We start from the raw sequence: 22,043 nt of genomic DNA, 5'->3' as shown, positions 1-22,043 counted from the left end.
TTATAATAAGGAATAAAAAAGAGCAATTTGTACTTTTAGTTAATAAGGATAGATGAGGTAATTTCCAAATTACCTCATAGGTGGATTATAAAGCTTCACAACCTGACCTTTGGAAAGAGAACCATCTTTTTCTACTTCAGGTAACAGGGTAAGGATTTTTTGCTGTCCATGGTGTTTGTTCCTGCTACTGCTCAGAGTAGGTTTCCCCAAGAATCATTTAGCCTGGATGCATGTTCTAGAATAGGCTGGAGTGAATTTCAAGGTGCCTATTTCCTTCCAATGACAAGTGAAAGAGAGTCTGGGCAGGTGAGTTTGAGCTGAGATGCAAGTTGCCCTAACTCCAGGCATCTGGGCTGCCCTTGTGGTCAGGGGAATTCTGATCAATGGCATTAATGGTGTCCAGGGTGCTGTTCAGCTGACCAAAGGCAGGGTTAGACCATGGTGAGCCATGTTGATTTTTAGACACCCCTAACAGCATTGGCGTCAAAAATCAGGTGACCTAAATGCCACTCTAGATGTCTAAACGCTGATGGTATAGACTGGAGGTCAGAAGAAATATTTGCAGTCTTCCTCTGTTGTATTTGTTTCCTGTAGCATTTGACAACAGAAGATGAAGTTAAGTCCTGAAATCTCCTGCAGTTCAGAAGTGTCAGCAGTACTTATGTGACCAGAGGCATACTTGGAGGGAGTGCGTAGTGTAAACTCGTTGTTTGGACAGTCCCAGAGGGAATGTTTACATTCATTTTTATGTCATAGTCTCATTTCCTCAGATCCACAAAACAGAAAAAAACCAAACAAAACGTGCAAGCAGGGCAGTCTGTGGTCTCTCCTGTCTGTATGTTGCAGTGAAGCTGCTGATCACAGATCTCTTTAATTCGTTTATTCCAAAGGATCTGAAATGCTTCCGTAGCAGATATTTGCTTGGTGATAAGAAGGGACTGTAATGTTTCCTTTGGGGATAACTAGTGCAGAAAAATAGATTATTTGAGGTGGCATTCATTACTGATGGCATACTGCCCATTCTTGCAAGTAGCTTGGGATACGAGTAATTGTGTATAAATAGCCTCAGATGTGCTATTGCATAGCAAAGCCTAATATAAATAAACAATCATTAAAAATTGCTTACATAAAACAAGGGAATAGTCTTTGCTTTCTCTTGTACTCCTACCCAATTAGAATAGCTTTCTTGACAAGGCATTTGAGCTATTGAAGTGAGATATGCTATTCCAGACATTACGCTGGTTTTGTTACAAGGGACTGCTTACATGGAATTCAGGCAGTTGAGATGGTAGTAAATACTTTGTTTGCTTGTACAAATATTATTAACAATCCATTAAAAAGAATCCATAAAAGATTCAGAATGTGTTTTGCTTAGCTTTCTGATGGAGTTCAGTGAAAGAAGATGAGCTCTGTGATGTGAAGCTATTAGGGTGTGATTATTGCTCACAAGCCTGTTATTGATCAGGGGATCAATACTGAACATGTCAGAAATCCTATGACCATGTGAGCTGCTTATTGATGGGACTGTTTAAAAAATACTTCTCATTATAAGCCAGATGTGGTGTACAAGTTTGGTCATTTTCCCCATCCCCTTGAGAAGTTAAACCTCAGGAAATGAGATACTGTGTCTAAGTCCCACTGCTTCCCAAAACCTTTCTGTCCCTGCTCACAATCGGCCCAATTCCTGAGCAGGGCTTGAGCTCCTCAAAAAGAGTTGGGCCAGCCAGAAATCAGCCTGAGAATCCTGTGCTTTTTAGAGAGAGAGAATGGTGGGAAGGGGCTTCCTGTGATACAGGATATTTGTCTGTCCTCAGGTGTTGTCAGTACCTGGAAAAAGAGCAGGATTCGGGCACAGTAGCAATGGTGGGACCGAGGAAGGGAGTGCTGCAGTGCTGGTGTTCCCACTGACTGTCACCTCCAGCCCTCTGCTGTCAGCTGTGGGGTGGAGAGCAGTGTTTGATAGTGACCCTCTATGTATATACATCCTTCCTGACACTGTCACTCACTGCTGAGTGCCCTTCAGAAAGCTGAATGGAAGCAGAGAACGTGGCATAGCTGTGTTGCCAGAGGAATTGGAGAAGACCTGTTGTGCAGACTATGTTTGCAGAGGTCTCCATCACGAAAAATTAGCCATAATCACAATGGAATACATCAGCACAATTTGGGACCTGAGAAAGGATGCTTAAAATCAGCCTTGGTATGTAAAAAGCCTGATTTGTTGGGAAATACTACTTGCCCTCAAATCCAGGACTGAAACCAGAGGCTCTTTTTGTGGTCTGGCTCAGGTTCCAGAGCTTAGCTTCTGCCACTGGGCACCACAGAGATTCTTTGTGCAGGATATTAAATCAAATATTGGTTTATAGAGTGGATACTTATTTATTTCAAAGCTTTTGTGAGGGAGGGTATCACCTTTATCTGTTATCTAGTTGGGGTTTTTTTACAGTATCAGCAGATTTTTTTAAATTCACAACTTACTTTGCATTTCAGCTATAGTATCTATGCTCACTATGGATGTTTCTATAGCAACCAGTCTTGTGTTATCTGCATGCCTCTATGGGTGGATTAAACATGCAATATAAAATTTGGTTTCATTTTATTTTCTGTAGATAGTGCTTGTTACAACATGTTTTAAAAACTTTCAAGTAATATGAAATAGAATGACTCTCTCTGTCATCTTTGTGTTCTGTAAGGAGCCTGTTTGTTTATCTTTGGTTTTCTATGGGCCTCGTATCATCATATTTCACTACTATTTATTCTAAATCCATCCAGTACCTCCAGGGGAGAGAAAAGCACCAAAGATACTGAATAATCTGGATTTTATCTAATCAGGAAATCTGTGCTAAACCAAAGAACTAAGCTGTGGCCTCTGGAGTCACTGTTTGAGGCTTATTATTCTCAGTTTCTTTCAGTGTCTCACCAAATCGTTCAGGTAAAATTTTCTGTCAGCAATCTCCTTTACAAAATCTTAGGGTTTGTGTTGTATAACGCCCTCCCCCCCCCAAAAAAAAAAAAACAAAAAAACAACAACTTTACAATTACATTTGCTCCTATTGCTTTCAGTATTTAGTGCTAGGTATGAGGCAACCGGTGACTACAATTGCATCTAGAGCTCCAGATCTGGTCTTTTCCCAGGTTATGCTACAAAGTAATTTTAAAAGTTACTTATTTCTGTCGGGATGGGCCTAAATGCAGACTCTTGGTCCCACCCACTTTTCTTTCACTGCTGCTTCTTTGTTAAGTGATTGTCTTCATTTGATGGATTCTGATTCCAGACCTCATCCATGTATTCGTCATTTCAACTGTATCTATTTCATTGCAGTAATCCCAGGTGGATTTAGAAATTATATTTGAGGAGCAGATGAAAAAGCTTTAACACTTTTGGTTTGGCAGCAGTTAAAGCTAGAACCTGGAAGGAGTAGTGGTAGTGCATGCATCTCTTTTCCTTTTCTAACTCGTGCATTTGCTCTGTTTCAGTAAGTTGTCATTACCTCACTGCTTTCCTCATGATCTTTAATTTGAATTACAATTTAGGCAAGTTGCCACATTAGATACTTGGGACACTGATAATCACCACTTCTTAGTATTCTTTCATTATGTTTAATCTTTTATCAGCATTACTGCCTTAATAGGTCATTCTCAACTGTTCTATTTCTGCAAGTTTTTACATCCTTGGCGACAAAGCTTTGCAGCACAGGGCAATTCAATGCACTACAAAAGGGTCTAATTAAGGTCAGTGGCAGCTAAGCACATTCTTTTATTGCATTGCTGAATAAGGATGCAATTGAGCACACATTTAAGTGTTCCAGTGAGTTTTGAGCCCATGAAGGGAAACCATCACTTTGTAGGTTGGAGATATTAACTCATAAATGTGGCAGTTGTTCTTCTGTACCTGTAGTTGATAGCTGGCTATGATTTGGAGGAACAAGTGTGTAGGAGAATGCTACTCATAAAACAGCAGGGATTACCTGAATGACTCTTTATTCACTTTTCCATTAGCAGGGTGTCAGCATGAGATTCTGTCTTTTGACATCTTCAATTGTCCCCAAATTTACTTTAGTTGTATGATACTGCAATTTAGTCGTGGAACTCAACTGAGAAGGAATATTGAATTTCCTGGGGCTTCAGTTCCTGAGGCTCAATCCACACCAGGATAACAGAAAATGCAGCATTTTGAATGTTTCCATTATTGACAGTATGAAAAGGAATGCCATTCTTGTGATGTTTCTTTGCCCATGTAGTTTACAAACAGGACTTCAGAGCTCCTTTTAAGCTTGATAAAATCACTTGGCATTTGTCAGGCTCGCGCACTGGGAGGAATATCCTAAAACAAAGCCTGTTTGTAGGAGAGAAGGGTCTCAAGGGAAGGAAAACAGCAACATGAGCTATTGATATGTGTTTCTTCTAACCTTTGACAAGACACAGTGGAGTTAGAGGGCAGCAAGGGCATGAATGTCATGCTGGCAGGCAGAACACAGGCTGGGATTGTAGTGCTCAGCTACCTGTGCTCATGTAACAGTTGCTTGCCTATCGTGCAGGATATAAAGTTCAGGCTCGTGGAAGATGGCACCGTACTCCTACTTTGAAATTATATTGAGTGCTACGTGCTGTGTTACACTACTGACAGGACACTGGCTTGTAAAGGAGAGGCAGGCAGGATATTAATTCAGGAGAAAATGTCCAGTGGGACATTCAGGCTGGATCCTTGGCTGTTGTTGCTCAGAAGGATGAGCCATCAGCTGTGCTGTTGACACCAGCTGGGGATGGAGGCCTGCAGCTGTTGGAGGTCTTTGGCTGCTGCTTTTCTACATAATGGCCCATATAGCAACGTGAGATTTTTGTATTCAGAAATAATTTTTAAGGAAAATGAAAAGGATGTGGGGTGGCAGGGCCAAACAACTAGTTTCATACAGCTTTTAAATTTTTACTGCTTATATGTAGAGCTGAAGAGAATGCCATTTGAAATACTTTGTGTTTTACTCAGTTGCACACTCACCTTTCCCTTTCCCCTTCCTGAAAGAGAAGAAGCTGAACAGGATCTGCATGCTGACAGGAAAAGAAATACAGCATTTGTAGGTCCAGTGGATCTGAGGAAGATAGGGATTTTGAATTTGTTTCCAAGTAAGATAAATTTGATGAATGAAACAAATCATTAAATTTTAGGTTGAAATAAGCTGCATATTCATTGATACAAATTGAAGGATATGATATGTAGGTAAGGAGAAACAGGGATTTAACTCCTTGGTTGGTGTCTATATCTATAACCCTGTCTCCAAAAGTAGGCTGATGCCAAGTCAAACAAGCAAGCAAAAAGAAAAATTCAAACTTTAAGTGAACATTTAAACTAGAGGGGGAAGAGGGTGAGGTAAGGAGAACAAACAAATGCCCATCATGTTGAAAAGGTTTTGTCTAGGTAATCTGTCTGATTACCCAAAAATAGGGTAATCTGTCTGATTTGATCATGGTCAGGGATGCTTAGAGAGAATAAAAGAAAAAAGGAGGGACAAGACAGGATATTTTAATCAGCTCCTCCAATTAATAGTTTACGGTCTTCCCCTGTAAGTGCTGCAAGTAAAAGATCATTTATAAGAAATGCTGAGATACCTTGCTCTCATTTGATTTGTGTAATCCCTTTTTGAACCTGCATATATTTGAACATCCACAAAACTCTGTGGCAATGAATTCCAGAATTTAATTAAATGTTTTGTGGAAAAATACTTGACTTTATTGGTTTTCAATCTGCAGACCAAGTAACCTCTAGCTTTTTTTAATCTTAAGAAAAATGAATCATGATCCTCTATTCACCTTTCCTATCCCGTATTGGTGCTCAGGGAGTGCTATTGTTCCACTCTCTTCACTCACAGGAGTGTGGTCCCTACTAATTGGTCTTTTTTCAAGTGGGTTTTTTTTTCCCTAGTTCTTTTTAAATTCTTGCTAAAAGGACACAGCTCAGGTCATGGCCATTTTGGATAGAATTTGTGCACATCCTTTAGCTTTATACTGCAGATCTCTAGAGCCTCAATACTCTGAGGATAGAAATGTGCTTCTACCATCCCATATGTGTTACATTTCAGACCTCTGCCTAGTGAAGGAAATGCAGCTTGTGCCACACCCAGGTGACACTCCTAGTTGACATCTCATGAACTCTGCCAAAGAGTTGATCCACGTTGGGGGACAGCACCTGCAATTTCAGTCCTGCTGCACACTGGCCGTGGTGGTGTGGTGCAGGTGGGTGGCTATGAGGGCTTCAGTAATGGCCATCAGCTGCCTCTGGAAGGTGTTTGCCTCAAGTGGCCAATGTGTTTGAAGGTGTTTTCCAGAAGTGGCCACTCCTCCTGGGTAGGCAACAGCTGCACAGACAGGTCATTCACAGAGGTTTACGTGGAGCGCTGCAGCCTCTGTGCTTACACCCATGCTCCTGCTTTTCCATATAAGATTCTTGATTTGTTTGATCCTGTCAATATACGTATGTATTCCCTTTCCACCCCCTCTCTGTGTCTAGCTGACAGCAGCAGTAATTTAAGTGTGCCTGATATTACAAGAACATTTGCAGGATAATGTTCACATCACTACTGTTGATACTTAGATGCTGTTTTTTTCACTGGATACTTTAACTCCATACTTGGCGGGGGAGGCATGTTCATGCAAGTGGGATTGAGAGAGCCCTTCTAGTTTAAATATGTAGAGACTGGGGAAGAAAAATTCTCCAAGGGAACCGATCATATCCTCCACTCGGATTCTGTTATCAGTGTATTTCTTAACACACAAGGATTTCTTTGCTGTTGTTGTTTGGGGGTTTTTGGGGGGGTTTTGTTTGGGTTTTTTTGGCTAAAAGAGGAAGTGTGATGAGTAGATCCTAATCAGATACAATACAAGAAACCTCAATTAGATGCATTTTCCATGTAATAAAACCAATAAAAAACCCCACTTAAAGATGCCAGCACCATTATGATGAACAATGAGTCAACTTCTCCTGCAGTATTTTAAGTGTGTAGCTGTAACTTCAGAATAATTTTCTTCACCAACAAGCATGTATCCAGGGCTGTTTGGGATTACTTTGATTATCATACTGTAAGATCAATTCTAAATGTAGGCACTGAAGCCTGAATAATTTATTTTCTAGCCCATTAGAACAATTTGGAGGATCTGATTCCACAGGCAGCTTTTTTGCCAAGAGAGCAAGTGCACGCCTCTGTGTATCTCTTGGGGAAGAAGAGACAGATAATCTCTGCTTTCAGAGTAAGACACCTGCTGTACTGCTTGACTCTGCTCTATAGATTTGTGAGAAATTTGTCTTGAGCAGAATATTCTGCTACTTCCACAGCCAATTGCAAAGTCCAGGGCTTGCAAAGAACCCACTGTTTGTGTCTTTTCCTCACAGTTTTGCAGTTCAGGCACAGATGCACCAAACAGCCCTTTCAAGATTTCTACTGAGGTCTTTCCTGGAGCAAACACCTGACTCAAATACCCTACGTCTTAGGGCTGGGACAGTATTCCTTCTGGTGTCTCACTGTTTTGACCTTAGAATAAAAGACTTTGCAAAAAAATATACAACATTTATTGGGGAAAAAAAAGTTAGAGAGAACTGCATTTTGTTTCAGGTTTTGCCATGAGGTGCCTGCAAGAGATTGGATTATCATGAAAAATTAGGCAAATAATGTGTGAAACGTTTCACAAGGGAATTTAAGATAATGCTTTTGTCAGTAACCTGGCATCTTTGAAGGGGATTTTTTTTTTAATTTTAAGTCAACTCTGCACTCACCAAATGGAGTTAATACAGACTCTCATTCGGCTGCCAGTCGACCAGGTTCAAGCTGCAGACTTCTCTCTAATGTTTTTGTCTTAATGGTTTCTCTTTTAACCGTGACAGTATCACTGTTTGTACGGAAGCCCCCAAATTGTTAAAACTAGCCCTGTTAATAGGTTTGGTTTTGTTTAATTTCACATATCAGCAAGCCCAGAAACCTGTCAAAACTTTTCATTTCCTCGCTGTGCTTCTGACACTCTTCGACATAAAAAAAGGGCTGGGTGTTGGGGGTAAGGAGAGAAAAAGTGGAGGAGTGGGAACATTGCAAATAACCATTTAAAATTATCTGTGCCTTAGATACCAAGAGGAGGAAGTAAAAACAGACATGCAGAATAGAGCCAACTTACAAGTGTTTTCTCTTGGCTCTGATCCAGAATAAGTAAATGTGATGCCTCTAATGCCAGGGTCTCAGACTGGGAATTAGATTGCAGTTCAGTTCAGAATGGAGGGCAGAGGGGATGTCGAGCAAGCTTTTTGAATGTTCTAGAATGGAAAACATTTGGCTGTTTTTGGAAAGGCTCCTGTTTCTGTCTGGGTGGCTGCTAGTTCTTTAAACATTTCTCTAACCAGATGCTTGAGTGTTAAAAGGCCACTGGATGGAGACTTGCAAGTGTGCTTTGCACCTTGGGGAAAAGGGGGGCTTTAAAGAGCAATTAAGTCTAGAGCTAAGAACAGCTTCTGTTTCCTGGACGTGCATGGTGTGACAGCTTAGTAAATTTATTTGGGGACCCTGAGTAGATATTCTGGTGTGGGAAAAGGAACAGAGCTGAACAAAAGTGGAGCAGTCTTCAGTAATGTGTGCTGACATTATGAAATCCAGCTTGAGCCGGGTGGTTTAATGTTCAAAGGATTCCTTTGTGCATTTCAAGTTTGGTCAGTCAAGCTAAGGAAGAGCTGTGCATTAACTCTTCAAAAATAGGAATGTAATGAGCTGCTGGAGAGCAGAGCATCTCTGAATCAAGGGCAGTGTAGTGAGATACTCCTGCTGAACAGCTGACCTGAAATATTCATCCCTGATCTAAATGGCTACAGCCCCAGTCGTGGCATTTTGCATGAACTGTGTCCTGGTTTTCTGATGTTTCATGCCACTGGTGAATTTCCAGTTTTTGCAAACAAGAATGACTTTGGAGTCAGAAGATGCTGAATTCAAACATCCAGGCAACAATGTCTCAAGCATTAAGCATTGTGCATCAATAAGAATTTAGTGGATGATGGAGGAGAAGGCAGGGAGGTCTTGCCTTTGCAGCATCCTCAATGAGACCCACCTCCTGTAATACAAGTGATGGATATAGGTGCTGGTACCACTCAAAGCAGTGTAGCAGCATGGGGAGCATGAAAGGTGATGAAATAAGCTGCCTCTCCTTGGCGCTGTTGCTTCAGAACAAAGAACTGAAGATAAGAGCCAAATATATTGCAAGGTCATGGCTCTGCTGCTCTTAGGCATCTGCCTTCATTAGGCTTAATTGGGCTGTTTGAGCAGCCTCCCTGTGCCTGCAGCTCTGAGGCTGATCTTGAGGAGAGCATCCACCAAGCTGAAGAGGCAGAAGTGCACTTTTGCTTTTCATCCCATTCCTGAGCCAGTTTAGTGCTATTCCTGACTGTATTTCAGCGCTCTGACCAGTTTGGATTTAGCTTAGGTATTTATACATCTCCTTCAATTCTGTTCTCTCCAGTAGACCTTCAGAGTTTTATTTCTTCTTTAGGGAATTTGTTCCTACATTATGATTCTATTTTTTTTCCCTAGGGCCGTGATGATAGCTTTGATTATAGCTTTTCTTTATATCCCCTCCCTTAGCCTAAATGATTTTCTGTGGGTTACCTTCTCTAGGTATTCTTCCCCCTCCACTCCCTTGGTTATTCTTTAATAATTTTGGACAGTGTGAACGATCATGCTCTGTGAGTGGCAATAGAGGGGGGAGGTATTTCCAGTGTGCCAGGACAGGGCATGGACTGTCCCTCCAGGGCACTTGTAAGAGGGTACTTGTGAAAGGTTGAATACAGTGATGTGGGGATGCCTGGAATATGCAAAGACTCCTAAATGAGGCGATTTGTGTCCCAGTCTCTTGGAGTTTGTGTTCTCTCAGTGGAGACACACAGGTTGGTACAGCTGAGGTGCACTGAAGTGAGGTATAGTTTGGTTCCTTAGCTCTGAACAAAACAGGCTGGTTTGCAGCTGGGGTGAGGAATGCTGCCTTAAAACACAGCTGCCTTTATTGCCTGTTATTTGGGGAGGAATTCAGTGGCATTAAGAGACAACCTTAGTAATTAGTATAAGAAATTGCTTTGGCTTTTGTGTTTCTCCTCTGTGTTTCATTTCTGAGGTTTAGCTCTGCCCCAGGATTAGCTCTATCTTTTTCCCTCCCTGGTTCATGAGCTGCCTTATGTTCATCCACTTTATGCAGGTATTTAGTGGATATGCTCCTGCATATGTCTGGCTTACTACTCTATGAACACAATTTCATTCCAAGCCTTTAATTGATTTGGATAATAAAGTGCAATTATAAACTCAATAAAAATTGGTTATTTTAAAGGGAGAGCAGGAAAGAAAGAAACCTAAGTGATGCTGTGCTGTGTGACTCTATAATGATGCAAAATCCTCTTTGCCTTACATTCCAAATGCTCTCTTGCTTCCAGGAGAGGCTTGACCTTAGACAGGATCTAAGGAATATGAGGTGTCCTGGCAGGGGGCTGCTCTGGCAAGGTTTGCTTATGGCATGTGTCAGGGATGAGACAGTGTATTGAGATTGGAAGAATGGGGAATCGAAAATGCTTCGGCCATTCTGGGCAGTTCTCTAAGGCTCCTAAATAGGACAGGGATTTTTTCAATCCTTTCAAGAGCTGACCCTCTGGGAATTTATCCTTTACTCAGTGTCTGCTTTTTAACTAGAGAGCAAAAGACCTGGTTTGGAGGTTGTGTCTTTGATTTAGGAAATCTGTGACTTTTTGAGTGTTGCATCTTACTGATGCCTTCTCTATATTTGTTTTTTTCTTTCTCCTTTGTTTTTCCTAATGAAAGTGTCATAAAGAGAAACCATTTCTTACTAGGTGTGACTGCTGGTTGGCTCCACTGCCATATTGGCGTGGTTTCATATCTGGGGTTGCTTGGATACAATAACTGAGATTCTTTGTTTCTTTTTCTTTTCCCAGTTGGGAGGCTGTGGAATCCTTGGTGTGGGCATCTGGCTGGCTGTTACCCAAGGGAACTTTGCCACCCTGTCCTCTTCCTTCCCATCCCTGTCAGCTGCCAACCTGCTGATCGTCACAGGGACGTTTGTCATGATCATTGGCTTCGTGGGCTGCATAGGTGCCATCAAAGAAAACAAGTGCCTCCTGCTGAGTGTGAGTATTGAGCTGCTGCAGTGTTTGCTGTCTTGTGATGCCGGTGCTTTTGCAATGCATGCTGCAGTGACCTGCATCCCAACAGAAGCTGCCCACTCGACACAGATGAGACGTGAGTGGTGTGTGAAACAGGCTTTGATAATCACTCGAGGAGCTGCAGGTCATTCCTGACCGCGCTGTCCATGGAGGATGAGACCTGCAGGGAGGGAATTGTTAGTGGTGGTGGTGGTGGAGGTTTCCTTGAGCTCTTCAGAAAAGAGGAAGAGTTTTGTGAAGACATCTTTTGTAGTGTATCTTTAAATTGTTTTCCACTCAAGTTTGATAGCAATCCATTCCAAATGTTTGCCCTAGTGGCACTGATTATCTGAAGTCCAGGGCAGAGACATCAGTGCAGGCAGGAAACAGGTTGATTCTGAAGTGGTTGATTCTGGTTTAAATTGAAAATTAAGACCGTCAGGTTTGACAATGCTGGTTTTTCCAACCATTAACTCTCCAAAAGCTGAGATGTCAGGAGGCAAAGGTGCCAGCTCAAGGAGACTGCAGTGAAATCAAAGTTTAATAAAGTGCCAGCTGTCCATGATTTCACAGAAGCTTGAGCCACATCCCTGGTATATCAAAATGCAGTTTGATGCCACTTGAAGGTGAAACTTAGGAGCAGTGGATACCTTCTGTAGTTGGTGTTAGTGTGTATTTTGCATCCTGTTCAGCTGAGGACTAGGAAGTGAGGTGATCTTGCTGCTCAAGTCTAGGGGGGTTTGGCAAACCTCAGAGTGAAGAGGAGCTGTGGTTCAGCTGGTCATCTGGTGATGCCTCTGTAAAAGGCTGTTCCTTACTGTGCTTCACATATAATTTTTTTTCCCAGAATGAGTTAAGGCACACAAACCCTCAAATCTCTTAAGTAACTGAGATTCCAAACCTCAATAGAGGACTTTTTCCAGGCCCTTGCCTTAATCAGTTGTTTCTGCTGATTTTTAGGCAGTCAGAGCTAGTCAGTCTAGGCTAGTAAAAGCCATGTATGTGGCTTGAAACTAAATGAACAATATAAATGGAAATTAAGGCAGTTATGTGAGTGAAAATCTAAACTGGGAAGGCTGAAGTCAGAATCTGAAGCTGAAAGTCCTTGACATTTTTAACAGTCCTATAAATACACACTTTGTGGAGGAAGTGTGTGCCCAGACAGATGTAATGGATTACAGCTTCAATGCCAATACAGCAGGAGCCCACAGGGTGCAAAGTCTAATGGTATAGCTTATATGTGCAAAATTAATCACCTACTCAGTGTTTTCCTGAAGGCCTAGCCCAGGCGACAGCAGTGAGCAGTGCCTGCTTGTGTGTCAGGATCAGGTCAGGATCTGGCAGGCAGTCCTCAGTAGTGGAAGAGTTTAAGGCTTTTATCTCTTGTGGTTCTTTTTCCTTCATCTGTTCTTTTGGCAAGGGCAGAGACTCCCTTAATCAGCCATCATTTCCCAGGTGGGGTGAATGCGCTCAGCCCCCCCAGCTGGGCATCCATGGGAGATGGAAATGCTTGCAGGTACTGCTCCTGCTGACATGCACAGCACTCAGAATCCAGAGTCCCTCAGTGCCTGACATAAGGGCTGTACTTGATGGATCAAGTTAAGTAATGCAAAGGAATCCAAATTCATTTAGGAACTCACTGCACAGGAGAATGGGGAAGCTTGATCTGATTTGGTGCCCACATTTCACTCTGTCTGCCTGTCCTTACCTTTCAGTACTGTAGCTATTCAGTGTGGCCTCTATTTTACTCAATTTTCTTCAAAATTGAATTATATTAGAGTTGATTATAGCTACTTTAATTCTGAATAAGCCCAACTGTAGAGGGTTGAAATACAGTTTCATTAGTCCACATTGAATTCAGTTTTTATTTGGTCTAGAGTAACTTTCCACATTGCATTGCATTGGTACTTTCTCACTGTCAGTAAGTACCAGGGAGATTTTTGAGCTCTTCTGAGTTGGTTTTGTTGTGCCTATGTCTTTGGAAGAGAAATGGATGGTGGTAGCAGCTCCTGTTTCTGGGAGCAAAGCCTTACCATGCTGGTTTGTCCTTAGTCTTCCTTTCCTCAGATTGCTGGTTCTATTTGACCTGTGTTTGAAAATGCTTTCAAGTTTAGAGCTGGGGCATTTGGTTTTGGCCAGCTCCCGTTTTTCTAGGTAACACAGATAGCAAAACACATTCTTCATTCAAGAAATTGCTGAATATCAAACCATGGTTGCTCTTAGGGTGTGTGGTTGCTACATTCATTTATCTTTTTCTGATTCCACAGGTGTTCCCAACACAGTGTTCTGCCACAATGAAAATTATGTCTTCCCAGAATATCTCTGGGTTTTTTAAACAGCCCTGAAAATGCCCTGTCTGCTTTTTTAAGAGGAATGTTTTGTTGCAGCTGGCTGGCAATAGGATTTACCATCTAAATTGTAAAGGGAAAGCTCCTAAGTGTTCCCAGCCTTGTGTGTCTGTGACACACACGGTGTTTAACAATTGCTCCTGGATCAAGTCCTTACACTCCTTTCAACATCTCCCTGGCTGCCACTTAACATCTGGCCTTGCTCCTGGTAGTAGCTAAGATTGCTTTTGGAACTGAGTTTATATCTCCAGAAGGCATTGCCACAAATGTGACAGCCACTCACAGAGTAAGTTGTCTAGCTGGTGTGTGATGCAGCTGCCATATCTTCCTGTGAAGCACTTGCTTCAGCTAACTTCTTGTAATGTTTTATTCCATTTGGAAATAGGAGCTTTGAAGGTAGAAATGGAGCAGCTGAAGTCTGTTTGCACAGGTGTTTAAGAGGGGAAGATGGAGGCTGTTTGGTTGTGTTGCACTAGTCCCTAGATAATGCTTTTGGGTAATTTGCCCTCACCTCCTGATATTTGTTGAGCCCCAGCACTAGAATCCCAGAATGGTTTGAGTTGGAAAGGACCTTAAACATCATCTAATTCCAACTCCCCTGAGCTCAGTAGGGACACCTTTCACTAGACCAGGTTTACTCAGAGCACTGAACATACTTAGGGAGCTGGGATAGGCAGGAGTTAACAAGGTCTGCAGGCAGTTGTAACTTATTTATGGCAGTCTTAAAAGCATGGAAAAGTTATTAATGGAAATGCAAAGAAAAGGAAAGCAAGAAGTAGAAGCTAGAATGTTGCATACATTGTATGTTTCAGCAGTCTGTATACAATAGTCTGATGAAGTGAGGCTTGGAGTGAACAAAAAAAGGAGCAAGTGAAATAAACCAAGCTGGGGGAATAGCTAGGGATGTTATCATGGTGGGTTGCAGATACTTATGTTATATCCTGCATATGTGAGATCAGACATCACTCCACTGAGCAAAGCATTTCTGTGTGTTTGTGAGTGAGTAGCAGTTTTCACTGACCTCGCCTGTTCCTTGGCTCCACACAGCATGGCAGAAAGCTTGGGATGTTAAGTATGACCACAGATAGTAGTAAAGATGATGTCAATGCTCTGCCTGTGCTGTATTCCTGTTGCAACCCACTCTGAAATCACATCCGTAAGATCTCCTTGAAGACACTTGTGGCATTTTAAGCCCACAAACTACATGGTCAGGCCTGGTTTAACCAAGAACAATTTGGACCTCAGCTTACTCATATCTCCCATAGTGCACCTCATCCTCATGTGGGGTTGTTGGAAGTCTGATCTGAAAGGACTGGAAAGACAAATTTCCCATACAACAGAGGAGCACTTCTTGCTCTGCTTCCTAAAAGCAGAAGAAAGAGGAAAGCCTATGGCAGTTAGTAGCTGAGGGTACATGCTGCTGTTATTGGGGTGGGCAGTTTGGAGAAAGACATTTGAGATCCTGCAGGAGGCGTGGAGCACTGTGGGGATCCTAAAATGAACTGGGGAGAAGCTCAGCCCACCTGCATTGGAGGACCAGAAGTTTGTGTGATGGTAGACACAGGATATTTGTGGAAGGCCTTGCCTTAGGAATAGTGCTACTGTTTGATGATCTGACAAGGGATGAGATTTCCCACAGAGTTTGATTGAGTGAATGAAAAGTGAGCAGTATCAGAGAGACATTTCAGCCTATTTACATTTCATACACTAAGATGCAGAGCAGATGAGACTCTGATCATGTATCTTTGTGTTCTGCATATGTGATGTTTATATTGGTTTGTCAGAGCACACCTGTAAGCTCTTTGTATTAGGCTGCTGTGGTGTTAGGTGTGAATATTAGTAATTACTTACCTCTGGCATTTGCCAATGACTTTTGAAAGAAGGGAGAACAGACCCAGTGGTTTGAGAAGTAGAGGACAGGTGGGAAAAGGAGATCAAAAGCAGAAGTGAAATTCAGTTTGTAAATGACGTTTTAGCACAGCTGTGTGCAGTAGTCAGGAGGATCTGCATTAAGTCTCTGAATTGAGAGTTTAGATAGTCTAAAGTTCAAGATTTACTGACTTGAAAGGAATTACCTGGTGTCCACTGCAGATATTCTTTACTCAGTAGCAATGTATAGCCAGGAAAATGTAAAGTCAGTGCTTCCTTAGTCTCTTAAGAAACAGGCCTATTCCTATTTCTCTGCATTCAGAGGAATAGAATAATATGAAAATCTAAGAGTGTAAAGAAAAAAAAAATAAAAGGAAACATCAACCATTCTGTGCATTCTGCAAAAATACATAGATGGGATGAATTTTACAGCTGTCATTCTAAGATGTCAGTGAACAAAAAATGGGTATTTGCGCTGATTCACATTTGCTCCAGCTACAATGTGAAAGAAGATAAACTTTTCTATTATTAGATTCCCCTAGGGAAGTCAAAGCAACAGGCATTCTTGAGATAAGTGTGCAACCTGGTATATATCATCTTACATCTGAATATAGATGCAAATTGTTGAATGAAATAGGCAAACAGTGCTTTCAGGCTTCAGTAAGACTTGTTTAACATTTCTGCAGGTATTGTTGCTCAAGACTGTATGACTCATGTCCCTCTGCTACAAGCTCAGCTGCAGTTAGAAAATGGCAGCTTTGTTCTAATGGGTTGGGTCAGTGTCCTGAACCAGAGACAGAGATAATAAGCCAGGAGTCTGACTTGAGAAGGTTAATTTATGGACATCCATTGATGTTTTTCCATAGGTATTTGATCCTGCGTTGCTGGATCATGTGGCCGTACTGCAAATCTCTATGGGTTATCTTGACACGAAATTAGGAATCCATTTTTGCTGGTTTTCCCTTTGGAATTGCCATACAGTTCTGATGTGCATCAGAGCTGTTAGCCATATCCATCATCTTTGTGACTTTTAACAAAATGTTTGGCTTGTGTGCTCTTAACCCCACTGCTCTGTGCTTTCCTGCTGAGGGCAGGTCCTTGCAGGAGCTGAGGCACCACTTTGCTCTGCCACTCAAACTCAATCAGTTGTGGTGGCTTGATGATAGTGCTGACTTCAGGCAGGTGCTGTAGGTACACCTGAATAGACCATTTCTCTATGCTAAAGAGATTTATGCCTGATTAAGTACTTCAGTGCTCAAGTGTTGACCCAGCTGATCCTTAAGGGTCTGTGTAAACATTATCTTTTAGGTTAATTGCTTAAGATCTATATTTGAGGAGCTAAATTGCCTGAATTCTCTGCCTTTTGGACGTGTTTAGCAAGTATCTATATTTGTCTGCTTGCCCTGACAAAGGTCATTCATTCATGGTCATTCCATGGATAGTCCAGGTTAAAAGTCTCAGTGCCAGACGTTAAATCACAATGGATTATGTAATTTATTACCTGTATTACAGTATCCCCTGTAGGATACTGTAGGCAGCCCATGAGGGTGTTCATTCTGTATAAAACTCCTGGTAAGCAGAGGTACCTGACCAGTAGAGCTTACTGTCTAATTAGATAAGACAAATGGAAAATATTATTATTCTCATTAGACAGAGAGCTGCAGCAAAGTGAATCTAAGTGCCTTGCCTAGGTTGCACTGGGAGATTGTGAGAGAGCCATGGAGCAAACCCAAATTATCTAAATCTCAACTCAGTGCCTTCATCATCTTTCTGTGATTACATCAGAACATATCTAGCCATGATGTGTGCTTCAGTGACCTTTAAAAAGCATTTAGTCCATGTTTCCATAATAGTAATGATAATTCTTATTTCTTTTCTCTTATGTATTATGTCCAAATGAAAAATAAAACTCCCAATGCAAAATTATTTCTCAATTTTTTGTTTTGTTGAAAATGATAATTGGCAGCCTTAGCTGTTTTCCGTGGGCAACACTGTAGGCTGTCCCAGCTGAGCTGATCAGCCTAATTGCACCACTGCCTTCAGTTAAATGTGAAACTGAACATTTAGAGAAGCTGCTGGATAGGATCTGTGAACATGGTCTAGTGCGTATGTTTTTGCAAGTAGGGACTTACTTTTGGTCCAGGAGATCATGGGAATACTGGTAAAAACCACTATGGGGCCCTGTGTGAAGGAAAGATTTTCATCTCTATTTGGTTGTTACAGCACACACGTATAGATACATTTCCAGACACTTGAAATTGAAATAATAACCTGTGTCCTAACAGGAAATAAGATTCATAGTAGTTCTTTATTTCACCCTCAGATTTTGTAGCACTTTTTTTTCCCTCCAATGATTTGGTTCTAAGAACACATTGTTCTGCTCTGGTTGGGATGCAGCATGGCCAATAATCTAATCAAAAAAGGTAGAGGATGAGGGTGTCCTTCTCCACACGTTACTACCACAAGAATTAATTAGAAAGGGGAAAGGGCTTGAAATAGCCAAAATGCTGATTCGTCTCTGATCATCTGAAGCCAGCTGCCTTCTTATAAAGCACCAAGGTTGGGTATGTTCCATCAAATCAAGCATTAACAAAATTGTGTTAATTAACAGGATTAACAAAGTGGCTTTGATACACCCACTTCCCCTTATTCTGGTATATCCTGATTTGTGGATAACCCTGATTTTTATTGTAGAAAAGCTGAAACAATGGTTAATGAGAAGGGGAAGGAAAATAATCATTAACAGGCAGATCTGTGTGTTCAGTTTAATTGAAATGATAACTTTGTGTTAATAAGCAAGTAGTTCATCACAGCTGCTGGGATGAATAAAATGAGAATTAAAACTTGATATTAGGTCAGGACCAGCTGTGGAATGCACTGATGCTGTGTGACTATCCAGATATCAAAAGATTCTCATTTATGGAATAATCCAAGGGGAAAATGAGTGCCCATGGTGTTTTGTACTGTGCTGTTGAGAGTTTTCTGAACTCCAGCCAGCTCATCTGTAAGTGAAACAGCCATAAAAAAAATGAGGAAAAAGTTAATGAGTAGGAAGAAAGGGAAACCAGAAAACCCTACTGTTTTCAACAGTATCACTGGATCCAGAGAGCTGACAGCTGAAACTTCATTGGTGACAGAGAATTTATTTCAAAGCAACTAAATGAGAAAGAAACAGCCTGTAAATGACTTCATCTCAGTAATTTAATGCTACAGATCAAGCAGTAGATTCTCATTCCGGTTTAGCACATGAGCTGGTGTTTTAGCAATCAAACTAGCAAAATCAGGGAAATGATGGCTGCAGCCACAGCAGCAAGTGATGCAGAGACCTGACAGATGCCATACATACAACCTTGAGAGCATTATACATGATGTATAACACTCCTCTGTGTAGTGCTGTGTTGCATGTGAAATTCCAGGCTGCTTGGACTGTAAGTACTGAGCACCAATCTCCCCTAGTTTGGTTGTCTCTATTAGGAAGAATCTGCTCCTCCTTGTCTTTCAGTTTTTAGCTTCTTCCATTTGGCTGGTACTGAAACTTGTGAGGGGATGGACCCTGAGTCCTCCCCTTCCTCCCTTCTTTTCTTCAGCTTTGGGAGCACTTAATCAAAGGATCTGGGAACTGAGGAGAGAAAGAATGAAGTTTCGTTCCCTCCTGGTTTTAGACTTGATCCTAGGGTCAATGTGTGGGAAGGGCTTACCTCACAGGGTACATTTAATTTTCTGATACAGACTGATGCAATGCCACTAATGCCTGATGTGCTTTGAGTTACAGAATCACACATTGAGTGTATATTGAGTTGGAAGGGACCCATAGGAATCATTGAGTCCTGCTACCTGCTCCTTGCAGGACTATCTAACTAAACTAAACTAAACCATACAACTAAGAGTGTCATGCAGAAACTCTGACTGGCTTGGAGACCCACTTCCCTGGGGAGCCTGTTAGGTCAGGGAAGAACATTTCCCTAATGTCCCCATTTCTTTTTGTGGTGCCAAGACACTGTTTTATGGCCCTCACAGAGTGTGGCAGCACCAGAGTCTGCAGGAGTCAGGGGAGCTGTACTAATTTAGATCAGGTGAAGATTTAATCTGTTTGTGTAAATGGCCATCAGAGTTTGAGTTCCTAACTCCCTGTTGGTTAAAGTCTACTAGCAATATCAGCTTCACTGACAGTCTGTGCAGGCTCCTGTCACCTACAAAGTGTCCCTTCTCCCATCTTTTGTCTCAGCATTCAAACAAATCTCATGTGCCAGAGGTTCTTCAAAAGAAGTCTGGCTCTGAGCCATTTCCAGATCCAGACCTAGGATCACCTGCAAGAGCTGAAAGACAACAGAATTAGTCCCATTTTGAAAGTAAATAACAGGTAACCTGTGTGTTCCTTGCCAGCCCAGACATTAATGTCACTTTTGAGCATAACATTTGCTATTTTTTTCTCCCTAATAATAAGATTATCTCCTTGGATAGAACACAATAGGCTTAGTAAAGCAGCATGTGTGCTTTTATTCCCAGTCATTCTTTTGTTATTTTTAACCACCTTAGTAATGCAACCTAAAATGAAGAGCAACATTGACTTCTTTCTCTGTAAGGAGTAGAATTACCTGAACCTCAGAAAAATGTAACTCAGGAGGTAAAGAAATGGAGTCTAGTTGGTGTAAATTACTGATGCCATACAAGATACAGCCAGAGTTGATTTGATGTTATAGATATTTCAGACCCTCAGTATTACCAGCTAAAAGGCAGAATTAGATAGACTACACTGCATGCTTCTTCGTTTTTTAAGCTACTGCAAGACTAACATGCGTACATCTGATGCAGCTGCTTCTGTGTAGCACGTTTGAGAACCCCAAACTGAGGGTAAAACCAGCAGGAGAATTTAAATACAGAGAAAAAAAAATACCTTGTCCTTTATTTTCTCCTCGCCCATTTTCTTCTCACCATCTCCTTCACTTACACATACATCACAGTTTCTAGGCACTGTTTTGACACTGAAAAAAAGAAAATTGTGCCACATTACCATAGATGGAGTAGGTTGGATTAAACCAAGCCAGAGCCTTTTGGTTGTATTGGCTGTATCCCTTACCTGTGTTAGATGGACTCAAGCAGCTGCTTTGTCATGAGTGGAGTGGCATGGGGACTTGAAAGAGCTACTCTGATGTTTTGTTTTCTTCCTCATCCACTCATACTTCCCAAGTACGATGAGTTTGTTTCCTGACTGGTATAAAATCACACTAGATCATGTCACACCTTTGCATTATGTTTGCAGAAGAAATGAAGCAACCCTTATAAAAGTCAAAGGCCAGTGAGACCTTTATTAGTGCTGAGGAATCTGTGATCTGCTAAGGGGCCTACACCCACCCTTTGTTGTGATAGGCTAATATTTGATGACACTTCATTGATTTTGAGTCAGTTTTGTAGAATATGAAAAAATACTTGAGACGTCATAAAATACCACTTAAAATCCTTTGATGCATAGTATGGGAATATCAGGTCTCTCAACTCTCACTCACTAATGCAGTAAGACTGAACGATTCCAACTGAAAGCAGTAATGAGGCTAAAATGAAACACTGTTAATGTGTGAAGGCTGCATATGTTGTATATTTTCCCAGAAATAATTACTGCAGATTTCTTTGAGCTTTATTGATCAGCAGGAGTTTTTGCACATTTATAAAATATATAGTCCAAACATAAACAGAGCTGTATTATATATCCAGCAGGCATAAGGCATGAAAGGCTTTGTCACAATCAGAATGAATTAGCCATTAAGGCTTTCAGAGAATAATAGCTGATGAACCAAATTTAGATACATGACGTTTTCATAATGGAGTTTCTGTTCGTGAGTTTGCTCATATACATTACTGCCTTTTTACACTTTATGAGCAAACTTATCATTTTTATGCTGAAAAAAATGATTGTGAGACTAAAGAGAATTACTTCCAAGGAAGTACTTAAAGAGCTAAATATGCACAACGTGGGGGAGAGAGGGCTCAGATGGGACCATAAATCCTCCAATATTCAAGGAGTAGAAATGCTGTGGACCGAAAGGAAGCATTTGTGGTGCTGCAGAGAGTGGTAAGAAGGAGCAAGTGCATGGAACTAACAAAAGGAGTGTTCAGACCATGTCAGCAAAACCTTTGGTACTGGGATGTGTAATCAGAATCCACTGTGATGGAAACTGGTAGAAACGAACTGCCCTTTCCCTTTGGCTCTGAAGTTCATGTAGTAGATTAATACACTGGGATTTTGTTGACTGTAATTCCAGTTATTGTTGAAGTCTGGGCACTGTCCTGTCATTTCTTGTTCACTGTTCTGTCTTTTTCTGTACAAGTCTTCCAGTCTGCAGAGGAAGTCACTTCTAAATACAATTCCCACTGCACTTTCTCTTCTGTTCTCCTCTCCTTTCTCAGAACCTTGGAAAAGAAAACCAAAGGAAATTTAAAAAGAAAAAATGAGAATCTTTTGTAATGTTCCTAGTACCTATTAATATATCAGATCAAGATGCCTTCAGGGAATTATGTTAAATCAAACTTCTTGTGAGAACTACTGATACATTGAACACTTTTGCTTTCAAAAGTGGAAGAAAGTTTCACTGGGTTTTTTTGAGTGCTGACAAAATCTGTACCATGTGAGCTTTTATTCTGAAAAAGTCAAGTACCAATATGTTATTAAAAAG

The 22,043-nt window shown here is 41.3% G+C and overlaps 1 protein-coding gene across 8 annotated transcripts in view; it reads left to right on the top strand.

Moving 5' to 3' along the window:
- TSPAN4 (tetraspanin 4) overlaps positions 1–22,043 on the top strand; it is a 415,376-nt gene that overhangs the window by 337,733 nt on the left and 55,600 nt on the right. For all 8 annotated transcript variants that reach the window (XM_038139117.1, XM_038139111.1, XM_038139116.1 and 5 more), the window contains one exon: positions 10,952–11,143. In XM_038139117.1, coding sequence (XP_037995045.1) covers positions 11,081–11,143 — 63 coding nt within the window. In that variant the 5' untranslated portion in view covers positions 10,952–11,080. The remainder of the gene's footprint in view (positions 1–10,951; positions 11,144–22,043) is intronic.

The sequence above is a fragment of the Motacilla alba genome, chromosome 5 (assembly GCF_015832195.1).
Source record: "Motacilla alba alba isolate MOTALB_02 chromosome 5, Motacilla_alba_V1.0_pri, whole genome shotgun sequence".
Taxonomy (NCBI): Eukaryota; Metazoa; Chordata; class Aves; order Passeriformes; family Motacillidae; genus Motacilla; species Motacilla alba.
This window is presented reverse-complemented; position numbering and strand designations above follow the sequence as displayed.